The sequence below is a fragment of the Polypterus senegalus genome, chromosome 1 (genome assembly GCF_016835505.1).
Source record: "Polypterus senegalus isolate Bchr_013 chromosome 1, ASM1683550v1, whole genome shotgun sequence".
Lineage (NCBI taxonomy): Eukaryota > Metazoa > Chordata > Cladistia > Polypteriformes > Polypteridae > Polypterus > Polypterus senegalus.
This window is the reverse complement of record NC_053154.1, coordinates 196982612-196996511: the sequence shown is the minus strand read 5'-3', so window position 1 is coordinate 196996511 and position 13900 is coordinate 196982612. Positions and strand designations below refer to the sequence as shown.

General features: G+C 35.6%; 1 protein-coding gene across 2 annotated transcripts in view; it reads left to right on the top strand.

The window, feature by feature from the left end:
* The window catches only part of psmd1 (proteasome 26S subunit, non-ATPase 1), a 190908-nt gene that overhangs the window by 168253 nt on the left and 8755 nt on the right, over nt 1–13900 (top strand). For both annotated transcript variants that reach the window (XM_039766396.1, XM_039766405.1), the window contains 2 exons: nt 1518–1610; nt 9328–9420. In XM_039766396.1, the coding sequence (XP_039622330.1) occupies nt 1518–1610; nt 9328–9420 (186 nt within the window). The remainder of the gene's footprint in view (nt 1–1517; nt 1611–9327; nt 9421–13900) is intronic.

Below are 13900 nucleotides of genomic sequence, written 5' to 3'. Positions count from 1 at the left end.
CTGTAGTAAGCAGCGAGACCTAGAAAAGCACGACTCTCCCTTTGCATTACCAGATGTGGATATGCAAGGACCTCACCTATGTTTTTCCTAATACGTTTTAATCACACCTTTACCCATAGAATATCCCAAATTGTTTCTAACATACCCAATTTAAACTTCTTAGGGTTAGCTGTCAACTCAGCCTGTCTCAAGCTGTCAAGCACTTCTTGTAGGCTTTCCCGATGTTTCTGCCAATCATTTTTGAAAATGACCACATCATCGAGATACACTCTAGAATATGCAAAATGGAGGTGTAAAATTTAATCAGTCATACACTGGAATGTTAAAGGGGTGCCATAAAGTCCAAATGGAAGCCTAGTAAATAACAATCCGTATGGGGTGGCGAAAGCAGTCTTCTCACTACTACTTTCCTTTAGAGTTACCTACCACTACCCCTTTGTTAGATTTAGGATAGAGCTATATGAGGCTTGACCAGGTTTCTACAGTAATTCATCAACACTTGGCATTGTGTCGAAAATCTGTATAAAACTGAATGAAGCTTCTGGTTTGCGCACAAGAACAATTGGGGTCCGCCATTGACTTTTACTGTTGCGAATCATGCCCAGTCCAAGCATTTGCTTTACTTGATCACACACCACATTCTTCCTTGCCTCCGTTATACGATACAGGTGTATTTACACTTTAACTCCAGGGTCAGTTACAATCCTATGTTCAGCACATTAAGTAACAGGCCTTGACAAAAAGACATCAGTGTTCCCAATCAGAGTCAGCAACTCAGCCTTTTAATATCTCTCTATTATAGTAAAAAAAAATCCTGGTACGAGACGTGACTGTTTCAGAGAGATACTTTTATGTCCCACAAGACAAGACTTTGTGCCAAGACATTTAACCACACCCGGGCCGGAAATAAAAGACAAAGAGTAGATAACAAAGTAGAACATCATAAAGAATTCAAAAATGCTGGCGCGATACACATGCAGGGCAGGTTAGAGATAATGAAAGTTCTAAAATTTGAAAGTCTCAAAAAAAATGATAGTAAAGATCACATTAGTGCAAACAAATGGAAATTATTACTTGGTGAAATAGCAGAACGCTCTCATGAGATAGATATATATATATATAGATATATATATATATAATATATATATATATATATATATATATATATATATATATATATATATATATAATATGTGTGTGTGTGTGTATATGTATCACATTATCTCTTTGCATTCTTTACGACATTCTACTTTGTCATCTACTCTGTCTTTTATTTCCGGCTCCGGGAATGTTTGATAACAAGATAATACTATTCTGTTCTGTAAATTAAGTGATATCTGTGCTTTTTAATCTTTGGTCATTCTTTAAACACAAAGTAAGTTTTAGTTGTAAAGGAATTCTGTTGATTAATACAATTTTAAGATGTTTTTCTTTGTAGTGTAATAAGTTACAGTGAGATCTGTTTTGTTTCAAATTTATTGCAATGTGACATGAACAGATTACATCCTTCCCCACAGATGCCAAAAGTACAATACAGATCCAACTGTAAACCTTCTACGTTTGCTTATCCTCCTCCCCTTGAAGTACCAAAAGAGAAAGAAAAAGAGAAGGTGAGAATTTAATTAACAATAATTTTTAAATTGTATATTAAAAAATATATATATTTGTACATTCTGGACCCATTTTATTAGGAACACCTGCTTGCTAACACAAATGGTCAGTTCCTGCAAATAGCCGGTATTATGGCTGCATCTTAATATGCAGGTATGCTCAAAAGGTTTTGTTCTTATTCAAACAGACATTAAGATTGGCAAGACATGATTTAAATCACTTTGACAATGGTGTTGAACGTCATGCTTCCAGCATCTCAAAAACTACTGTTCTTCTGCCATTTTCACACATTCCAGTGAATAGTTTACAGAGATAGAGAGAGAGGAATAAACAAAATACATCTAGCAGATTTTAGTTCTTTAGGTGAAAACACTTTGTCAATGAGAGAGGGCAGAGTAGAAATGTTAGTGAAACTACACAAAACTCCATGATGCTGTCTGTCAGCTCAGCTTGGATGAATATTCCTGAAGAATATTTCTAACACCTTATTGAATAAATGCTTTAATAAACTCAGGCTGCTGTGGGGTAAATGGGAATCATATGTGGTATTTATAAAGGTGTATTTAATAAAGTAGCCACTATATACAGTGCCCTCCATAATGTTTGGGACAAACATCTTTCCTTGATTTAGGTGATTTCCTTGATTTTTAAATCCACAGTTTAAAGTTACAAATAAAACAATTAGATGTGATTAAAGTGCACAATGCAGACTTTAAGGTTATTTGCATACATTTCCATGACAACATGTAGAAATGACAACACTTTGTGTACATGGTCTCCTTATTTCAGGGCACCACAATGACATAACAATGGCAAATATTAAACTAGTCATATGACTGCCTGAAGTCTGTGATTCATAGACATCACCAGCGGCATGGGTATCTTCTCTGGTGATACCCTGTCAAGTCTCTAATGCAGCCATCTTCAGAATATGGAAGGTATGCTCAATTTGATTTAAATGGCTTGACTATTCAAGTATTTCCATTGTTTAGCTTTGAAAAACTCCGGTGTTAACAGTATGTTTGGGATAATTATCCTGTTGTAGGATGAAGTGCTGTCTGATGATTTTTGGGGGCATTTACTGGAAATTGAACAGATAAGATGCTTAAATACACCTCAGAATTCATTGTGCAACTGCCGTCAGCAGTTACATAATCAGTGAAGCCATAACATCTCCACCACCATGTTTAACAGATGAGATGGTATGCTTTGGATTTTGGACAGTTCATTTTCGTCTCTGCACTTTTGCTTTTGCCAACACTCTGATACAGGTTCATCTTTGTGTTGTCTGCCCAAAAGACCTTTTTCCAGAATTCTGCAGGCTTTTTTAACTACTTTTTTGCAAACTGCAACCTGACCATCCTGTGTTTGTGGCTAACTAGTGGTTTGCATCCTACAGTGTGTCCTCTGTGTTTTGTCCATGAAATCTTCTGCGTATAATAGTGTCTGACACATACACATCTGCCTCCTGAAGACTGTTTCTGATTGGTCAGACAGGCATTTCGAGCTTTTTCTTTATCATAGTGAGAATTCTTCTGTGGAGGTCTTCCTTGGCCTACCAGTCCCTTTGCAATTAATCAGCTCACCAGTGTGGTCTTTCTTCTTAATGATATTCCAGACAGTCGATTTAGGTAATCCTAAGGTTTTACTGATGTATCTAATGGTTGTATTGTTGTTTTACAGCCTAATAATGGCTTCTTTGACTTTCATTGTCATAACTCATGTCCTTATGTGGAACAATGACAGCTACATACTCCAACGGTAGTCTGTAGGTCAAAGCAAGCCTAGGTATCTTATACCTGCACTAATGAAGTAATTAAACACTTAAAACAAAGTCTGGAATGTGTGCTTTAATCATGTCTGAATTGTTTGATTTGTAATTTTACACTGTGGGACAGCAGGTATATCTAAAATTGTTAAAGACACTATATGTATACAGAGCTAGAATATAGCTCAAAATATTTAGTATCCGGAATGATTTGGTTTTTCTATAAAACACATCTGAAAAAAATGAATTTAACAACAATTCTTTTTTTATTGTTTGCCTCACACATATTGCTGCAGGGCTTAGAATTAATAAAAGAGACCTTCAATTAAATTTTCATTCAATTCTTAAATGTAATCAACAATTTTAAAGTTGAGGCTACACAGATTCATATCAGTGGCAGTTCCTGCTTTTCCTACACTATCAGTCAAAAGTTTTTGTTGTGCTTTGAGGTGCCTATTGAGCAAACAGGTTGCCCTCATAAACTTGTCTTCTGATTGAGTTGTGATATTGAGTGTGCCAGATATCTTCCAATCAGAGTTTCTTACAGTTTTCAGTTGCCTTTAGATTGTGTAGGAAAGAGTACTCACCAACACTTTTAGGGTAATTATGCTCCATATCACTTCATTTGTTAATTGTTGTTTTCTTGCCATTATCACTCAAATATTGTCCATGTAGAATTTCAGAGTCTGTGTAGACTCGGTCCGTTCCAACTCTGCTTTAAGAATGTGACAAGGGTTTTAAAGTAATCAAGAGAAATTAGGACACCTGTGCAAATTGTTTGCTTCAACTTGCAAGGTTTCATTTAATTACTTTAGAACATTGGCAGGTTGTAATCTGTTAGTTGTTTCATGAAGAAGGCCCATTTGTACTATTCTGATATTTCCTTTTGTCCAGTTCTTGCTAACTTCGTTTAAATTTAAACCTCTGGCAGTTTTCTGTTTTCCTTTTCATCATTTTAGGTCATTCGTTGCATTTCACTTGCTTAAATTTGAAGAAAAACTGGAAAGACTCAGGTGTTCTAAAACTTGTGATCGCCAATTTATTTTACAATAATGGTTAGGGTAGTTAGTATTCTAATTTGAGGTATCTGTAATTGCATTTTAACTAGCCATAATGTGAATTTCACATATATTTTATGTGTTGGAATTAAACATGTTAAACAGTGTAATTAGGTAGCTCTAATTAGAATAATTACAATGCTGAGTTGTGAAATTCTACTTTTTTATAATACAGTGCTATGAAAAACTATTTGCCCCCATCCTGATATCCTCTGTTTTTGTATGTTTCTCATAATGACGGGCTTGAAAACTTTGGACAAATTGTAATATTAGATAAAGAAAACTGGAGTAAATACGTAACTATTTCTTAATGTCTGATTAATATATGGCAGTATTAAAGCTATCCAACACCTGTATGTCCTGTGTGAAAAAGTAATTTCCTACTTAGTTTCTCATTCAAACAGCTGACCAAGGTTAATTGATTTTTCAGCTGTGCTGACTGAACACAGTCAAATCTGTTTGCAGCCATCCCTGTTGAATCTAAACTTCATCATATATTAAAGTTTACCGTGATAGTGAAGTAGTCACCACCAGGGTTCAATCAGAACACTATGCCTTGATCAATTGACATTCCAGAAGGAATGTAGAAAAAAAGGTGTTGAAACTTACTAATCAGGAAAGGGCTATTAAGCCATTTCTAAGTGTCTGGGACTCCATCACACCACCGTGACAGCCATTATCTCCAAATTGAGAACCGTGGTGAACTTTCCCAGGAAAGGCCAACTTTCCCATAATTACCTCCAGGGTATAATGATGATTCATTGAAGAAGTCACAGAGGATCTTAGAATAACTTTCAAATAACTACATGCCTCTCTAGCCTCCGCTAAGATCAATATTCATAACTCCACCAGAAGAAAAGTGAGTAAAGGCGGGTCTCTTAGGAGAGTATGCAGAAACCTCACCTTTTTGAAAGTAACATCAGTGCTTATCTCATATTTGCAAAGAATCAACTGGATGATCCCCAAGCATTTTGGAATAATGTTCTATGCACAGATGAGTCAAAACTAGAACTTTTTGGAAGGTACAAGTTATACAACGTCTGGCATAACGGTAATAGAGCTTTTCACAGTAAGAACATCAAAACTATACTTGAAACTTGGGGATTGTAGTGTGATGGTGTGGGCATGGTTTGCTGCTTCAGCACCTGTAAGATTTATTGAAACAATCATGAATTCTGCACTTTACCTGAATATTCTTAAGGGGAATGTCCAGTCATCTGTCTGTGATCTCAAGCTGGTCAAAGCAATAACCCAAAACAGAAAGCAAGTCTACAACTGAATAGCTCAGAAGAAATAAAATTAAAGCTTTAGACTGGACTAGTCAAAGCCCTGACTTGAACCCAACAGAGAAGCTGTGGCAAATCCTGAAATGAAAAATTCACACTTGCAAACCTGTGTGTCTGAATAAACCCAATCTGCAAAAAAGTGGGTTAAAATTCCTAAACAGCAATATGAAAAAACAATTAACAAATTATAGGAAGCATTAATGGTGCTTTGAAAAAGTATTTACTCATTTCCTGATTTCCTCTATTTTTGTTTTTTTGTAATACTTGTTTCTGTTTCTCCAAACAAATTTAGTATAATGCAAAAGTCAACATGAGTAAACAAAACACAGTTTTAAAATGATCATTTGATTTATTAAAGGAAAAAAATTCACCAACAAAAAAAAAGGGGGAATTGCCCTCTTAGTCACTCAATCAACCAATGAACCAGGTTTAAGTCATAGAGGTTTAAATTAGACTAGAAACAACCAAGCTTGATTAGTGCCATCCCTATTGAATATAAACATCTCTTTATTATGAAAGGAAATCCTGAGACAAGAATTTCTCTGAGATAATTTCAACTCCCGCAAGAGAGAATTTCAGGCCCCGCGAGACGAAACTTTTTGCCAAGAGATTTTGACAAGTCCCGCCCTCCTCTCAAACATTTACTACCACGCCCATGGGCCACTTACTTCTCATTTGTGTGAATGCTATTGTCAGACACAGACATTGTTCCTGCGCTCTCAGCTCCAAGCGGGGTCAGAAATAAAAGACAAACAGTAGAAGACAAAGTAGAACGTCGTAAAGAGGTTCAAAACCTTTGGTGCAATACACATGCAGAGAAGGTTAGAGATTATAAAATTACTAAAATTCGAAAGTCTCAAAAAACTGATATTAAAGATCCCATTAGCGCTAACAAATGGAAATTATTATTCAGGGAAATAATGGAACAGCAAAAAGGTCGAATATATGGACATACAGTTAGGTCCATAAATATTTGGACAGAGACAACTTATTTCTAATTTTGGTTCTGTACATTACCACAAATAATTTTAAATGAAACAAATCAGATGCAGTGCAGACTTTCAGCTTTAATTCAGAGAGGTGAACAAAAAGATTGCATAAAAATGTGAGGCAACTAAAGCATTTTTTAACACAATCCCTTCATTTCAGGGGCTTAAAAGTAATTGGACAAATTAAATAACTCGAAATAAAATGTTAATTTCTAATACTTGATTGAAAACCCTTTGTTGGCAATGACAGCCTGAAGTCTTGAACTCATGGACATCACCAGATGCTGGGTTTACTCCTTTTAATGCTCTGCCAGGCCTTTACTGCAGCGACTTTAAGTTTCTGTTTGTTTGTGGGCCTTTCTGTCCGAAGTTTAGTTTTCAACAAGTGAAATGCATGTTCAGGTGACTGATTTGGCCATTCAAGAATTTTCCACTGCTTTGCTTTAGTAAACTCCTAGGTTGCTGTAGCTGTATGTTTTGGGTCATTGTCCATCTGTATCATGAAACACTGCCCAATCAATTTGACTGCATTTAGCTGGATTTGAGCAGACAGTATGTCTCTGAACACCTCAGAATTCATTCGGCTACTTCTGTCCTGTGTCACATCATCAATAAACACTAGTATCCCAGTGCCACTGGCAACCATGCATGCCCAAGCCATCACACTGCCTCCACCGTGTTTTACAGACGATGTGGTACGCTTTGGATAATGAGCTGTTCCACGCCATCTCCATACTTTTTTCTTGCCATCATTCTGGTAGAGGTTGATCTTGGTTTAATCTGTCCAAAGAATGTTTTTCCAGAACTGTGCTGGCTTTTTTAGATGTTCTTTAGCAAAGTCCAATCTAGCCTTTCTATTCTTGAGGCTTATGAGTGGCTTGCACCTTGCAGTGCACCCTCTGTATTTACTTTAATGCAGTCTTCTCTTTATGGTAGACTTGGATATCGATACGCCTACCCCCTGGAGAGTGTTGTTCACTTGGTTGGCTGTTGTGAAGGGGTTTCTCTACACCATGGAAATGATTCTGCAATCATCCACCACTGTTGTGTTCCGTGGACGTCCAGGTCTTTTTGCATTGCTGAGTTCACCAGTGCTTGCTTTCTTTCTTAGGATGTACCAAACTGTAGATTTTGCCACTTGTGATATTGTAGCAATTTCTTGGATGGGTTTTTTCTGTTTTCGCAACTTAAGGATGGTTAGTTTATAGTTGAAAATTCTCCAATTTGGTTTAATCAGAACAATTCTGTGGAGAAGAATGGGACAAAATTTCCCCAAAGTGATAAATAAGACTGATTTCCTGTTATTGAAAACATTTAATTGCAGTTGTTGCTACTAAAGGTGACACAACTAAATATTAGGTTTAGGGGGCAGTTACTTTTTTATATGGGTATTCTAGGTATTGGTGAAGTATTTTTCCTTCATTTATACAAAGGATCATTTAAAAACTGTACATTGTATTTTCTCAGGTTGTATTTTGTATTATACTAAATTTGTTAATATAAATATAGAAAATGAAGAAGTGGCAATTACTTTTTCATCACACTGTGTTTGCAGTAATTGCTGCTAAAGGTCCTGCAAAAAGATAACTATGGAGGCAATTACTTTTTCACATAAAGGATAGGGTTTTAGATTTATTTTTTTTCTTGAGTGATGTAAAAACTGTACATTGTATTTTCACTCGGGTTCCCTTTAACTATCATTGCATTTTTAAAGGCCATTCATTATGTAAAGTACTATAAATATAATTACAAAATCTTAAATTGAAAGTTCTGATAAAGTCAATGGGGGGAAATCCTCAGTTGTATATATCATTAAGTACATTATTGTTATCTCTAATTTGATTTTTGGTCAAAAGTATAGATATTTAAATGTATTTTTGTCTCCTTGGAATATATTTATGACTAATGAAAAGAAGGCATTTGCTGATTAAGTAGTATGTCACCTGAGGTTAAAGAAATGCAGGAACTACAAAAAAAAATGCTTAAGGACGTAGAAGAGAAAAGAGATATGGGCCGTGGATTACAAGCAAGCCTGCAGGTTATAAAGGAAGATATTAAGAAGGAACTGCTGTAATCACAGTTTAATATAGAGGATGATATTAATTTAATAAGGGTGCATCCAGTAGACCTGATAAACAATGTTACTCAAACAGCAATGTCAACAATTATTCACTTGCTATTTACATATTACTCGCCATGTTCGCTGCTTACAGATGAAAAATCATTCTTCCAGAAACTCAATCTAGATTGCAATGCCACTGCTATGATGGAGGTAGCTTTAAAAACAAAGTGACAAGTGAAGGGCTTACGAGCTAACCTATAACCACAACAAGAAGAAACAGAGCCTTGGCCCCTGTTTATCTGTGCTTTGGTTGAATACATTTTTGCCTTTATCATTCTAAGAAGAATTCTGTAAAATTTATGCTCATAGTAAATGTGTAATCTTTAAATAGCTTGCTGTGTTCATTATTGGAAGTGTAGTTAATAAGAAAAATTTAATTGAGTATATCTACTATTTCTGTAGAAATGTTATAGTAAGGATCTGATTATGCTTTTATACATTTTTCCACAAGTTGCTTTCTTCAGTCTTATTTTTGCTTCCTCCTCTGTACTAGGTTTCCACAGCAGTCTTGTCCATCACTGCTAAAGCAAAAAAGAAAGAGAAGGAGAAGGAGAAGAAAGAAAAAGATGAGGAGAAAATGGAGGTGGTAAGTACCCCAGTTATAAACAACTTTAGATTCATACATGTGCTCACTCCTTCTTTTTCATTTTACTTACAAAATATTGTGTTCATCTTAAACAAGGCAAATCCTCAATTTCCATGTCCTTAAATAGAATTTAATCTGCATTTGAAATGAGTTTTCGGCAGCTTAAGTTTTAACACCCACATCCCCAGTTTGCCATTATGACGCAAAGTTTTGTCTTTCATAGTTTCTGAGGGCTTGTAAATTGCTGATATCCTTAGTAAAAATCTGTGTATACAAGACATAAGGCAGCACAGTTAATTATCTCTGTAATATATTATAAACTCTATACATAGCATCAACCCAACTTTTCATTCTGTTTATTTCTAGCCAGTTTTTTTTCTTTAGATAGTGTCTCAATATAATCCTCATTTCATAAGATAGATAGTTGACAGTCTTCTATCTGTATCCTCAGGCACCCAGTATCTGCATTGGTTTGTAACTGTAACAGAGGAAAGTAATGCATGAAGGACTTGAATTCAGTTTTGTTTTGGAAACCGATGTGACTGGCATAATTTATTAACTTCAAGCTTATTTGAAGAAGCAGATTTGCTTCAGACTTCATTAATCACCATAAAAGTTGAAGTGAAGTAGATAGCTAACGGAGATATATCAGTGGTGGACTGAAGGCATTTTTTATTTTAATTTAGGCAACTTGTTTTTATTTGATGGTGTATTGTATATTATTAGGTTATCACTAAATGTCTTTTTTTTTTTTTTAAGTGGATCTTGTTGGTTAGAAGGCATTTTTACAAAATCTAGATAGTTTAAATTTAAGTTCTGTTTAACTTCTGTTCATTTTAACAAGTTTTTTTGAGTAGACAACATGTACAGTTCTTTTTCTGGTAACTCAGTACTTTTAACAGTACAAGTATGTACAGTACAGTACATGACAAATGTGAGAACTAAGCATGTTGTTGCAGACACACTGAGAAAAATGACACAGTGTAAGGCATAAAGTGAAATGAGGGGTTGTTTTTGATCCAGAAATCAGCTTGCATATTTCTGTCGCAATCTATATATGTACTTGTAAAATTAAAATTAATTAGTACTCTCACTATTGATTACTGGCCACCCATATATGAATTGTGTAAACAGGTTAGAAAATGGATGGCATAGGTGTATAATTTACCATTTACTTTTTTTCAGATAATTTAATTTATTAACACTTCATCTCATTTCATTAACTGTTTAGTCTTTATATTGTGACACATTATAGGGCTGACAAGGAGATTCCAGGGACACAAGAAGTGCAGAGTAATGACTCAACAGAATGTCTATTATAGTCGACAATAGCAGTGTATCCGACAGGCGTAAAGAATAACTCATAAGTAATTCAAGAAATTAGAAAGAAGTCGATGAACGTAAGAAAGATAGGAGAGGTCCCCTGTGCCCCCAGTACAGGGCTCCCACAACTGTGTTGTGAAAAAAGCAATGCAGTTGACTATTTTATCATTTAGTAGGGAAACACGTGGACCTACAGTCCTAAATCTTAGGTGGTTTATATAGAGCACATTGAATGTTTCTATTCTGGCACCATTTTATTATTTAGAAAACCAAGGTCAAAGTTCTAAAGCCAGTAGTTCACAAGTTATCGTGTAACAGATGGACAGACTGCAGCATTGGCATGAAAAAGTAATTGCTCCCTGTCAGAGTTTCTACATTTTCAAGGTAGTGTGGTATAGTGGTTAAGACTTTGAACTTTAAACCCTAAGATTATGGGTTCAAATCCCTCTACTGACACTATGTGACTGTGTGCAAGTCACTTGACCTACCTGTGCTCCAATTGGAAAACCAAAAGAAATGTAACCAATTGTATCATAAATGTTATAATTCGCCTTGGATAAGGCGTCAGCCAAATAAATAAATGTACATTTTTAGTGGTGTTATTTCATTTGTTTAATGTCCTAAAGATAATTAAATATGCAGTTAAAAGAAATTTCAGCCAAAAATAAGATAGGGCAGTGCCAGAGGGGGAGAAGAAAAAGTGCTGGCATTAAAGGAAATACACTGCCTGCAGGAAGCCATTAGATGAACTTTGGTTCATTAATACATAAAGGAAAAGGTTATCGAATGGTTGGAGCAGCAAAGATGAACTCAAGTGAGGGCCTGTTGGACCTGTGAAAAGGGTCCGTGGATGTTATTTTGTCTGGTTTCGACGAAGAGAGAATAATTAGTTAGATACTTTATTAATCCCAATGGGAAATTCATATACTCCAACAGCAGCATACTGATAAAGAACAATATTAAAGAGTGATAACAATGGAAGTATAACAGACAGACAATAATTGTTGCTGAAGCTGCTCCGCTGTCTGGAGATGATCCTGTTCAGTGGATGCAGTGGATTTTTCATTATTGACAGGAGCCTGCTCAGTGCCCATCGCTCTGCCACGGATGTCGAACTGTCCAGCTCCAAATTATCAAACTTGTGCACATTTCAAAGACTTTTTTACATTGTATATTATCACTTTTTATATAATTGTTATTTGTGTATTACTGATTTACTTGTTGGGGGGTTTTGTAAAGAGAGAAATTGGGCTTCTCAGTGCATGGTTGTCTAAATATCAGAATATGTTTTAGTTTCTGTCTCTTTGTGCCTAGTAGGAAAGTACTGTTGGTCACTTTCTCTCTGGTCTGTTTATTATTTTACTCTTTGGCTGTTGCTCTACGGATCAGCAGTACATATTATAATTGTGTCATCTCGGGTGGTAAAAGGGTTTTGAGGAGCGGTACAGCTGAATTATTGTCAGAGCTATAGTTTTCAAATAAATAAAAGTATGGAACTTGTTTTTTTGCTATAACCAAGAAAACATAAAATTCAGAAAAACTTTAGAACACCATCTTGTGATTTGCAAACCCTCTCTTATCTGTGGTCCCTTTTATTGACCCCAACGTCAGAAAAACGAGGAAGGTGAGAACTGGATCCGAGACAGGGCAACAAGGCAGAAACCACTGCTTACTAACAGGAATTTGGTTGCTACTTAAATAATATTCGTTTTCAACTGCACAATCTTTTAAGAGTAATGGATCAATGTATTAAGGACAGTTAATAAACAACATAATAAGCCATTATTTCTGAAAGAAAAGCTAACACTGCATTCTGTAGCAAGAACTTGCCATCAGTTAAATATTAAGATGGTAGTATCATGTTTGGTGATGCTTTGTTTCATCTTTACATGAAGGAGCTGAATCAACATTGAATTATACTGTGTATTAAGATTATTTAGTAGAATTTCATGCCATCCCTTGGTGATGTAAAGCTATAACATTATTCTCTCTGTAGCATGACAATATTCTGAAAAACACAAGCAAGGTAACATCAAAATGTTTGAAGAAAATCCAACTAGAAAAGTAGAGTTTTAGAATGACATAATCCAAATAAAGAGTTAAACAACAAGTTAGACTTGTGTAACATTTTATTTATATTTATTTTTCGCATGCTCAAATGAAAAATAACAAAAAACAGAAAAAAAAGATCAGAAATACAACATTGGATAGAAAATATCAGTATATACACTAAATAAAAGGTAAAATACAGAATACATTTTTAATCAGAATAAGAGACAGTAAACCAGAATAAAAATACAAAATGACACCAAGATTCCTTGCAGAAGAAGGTCTATTTGTTGGCTTAAGCAGTGATCTAAGCAACAAAGTGTGGCAGAAACAGTTGAAAGTTCAAGTTCAGAAAGTCGCAAAAAAAAAAAAAGTAGTGGTCAGATATCACAGTCGACGTGTAAATGAGAGTCGCATCCTGTCATTTGTTTATTCTGTTTCAGACAATATTACAAAAGCTGACCCCCGTGCCGATGGCATGATGGTGCTGCCGTGCCGAGCATGTCTTCTGGCTATGGCTGCACATACACCTCTGCCTCGGAAACCACTGGGCGACCATCTGGCTATATGTAGACGGACACTGTTCTGAGTCACAAAATGGAAGAGTGGATGCTGTAAGATATATGGCCGCTGAACTATGTGATATTAACCACAAATTAAATGAATTGGTTAAAAAATAAATGCTGTGTCTGATTACCTGTTTTTACATTGTGCTAATTACATCCAAACGAAGTTGTAAAGCTGTCCGATTTGATTGATCATTTGGTGGGTCATGTTCATCATACAGTGTCTCTTCAGTTTCGGGCAAGCCAAGATTGTGTGCCACATTATATATGCAGCATGCTACATGCTTGCACAATGCAACACACATTCTGTGCACTATAGAGCGGCACATTAATATAATGGAAATACTTTCTATTTACATAAGCAAATTCATTCTCTGTAGGCACCTTTATAGTGTAGCGTCAGTGCCAAGCACCACAACGGATCGATTCTCTGCTCTTTATCCTTTAAAGGACTGCTTGCATGTCGCCACACTAGTTGGAAAAAGCACATGTGACTATGCGGAGCTGCCGTTTTTATAGGCACTCATGCTATATATGATGTA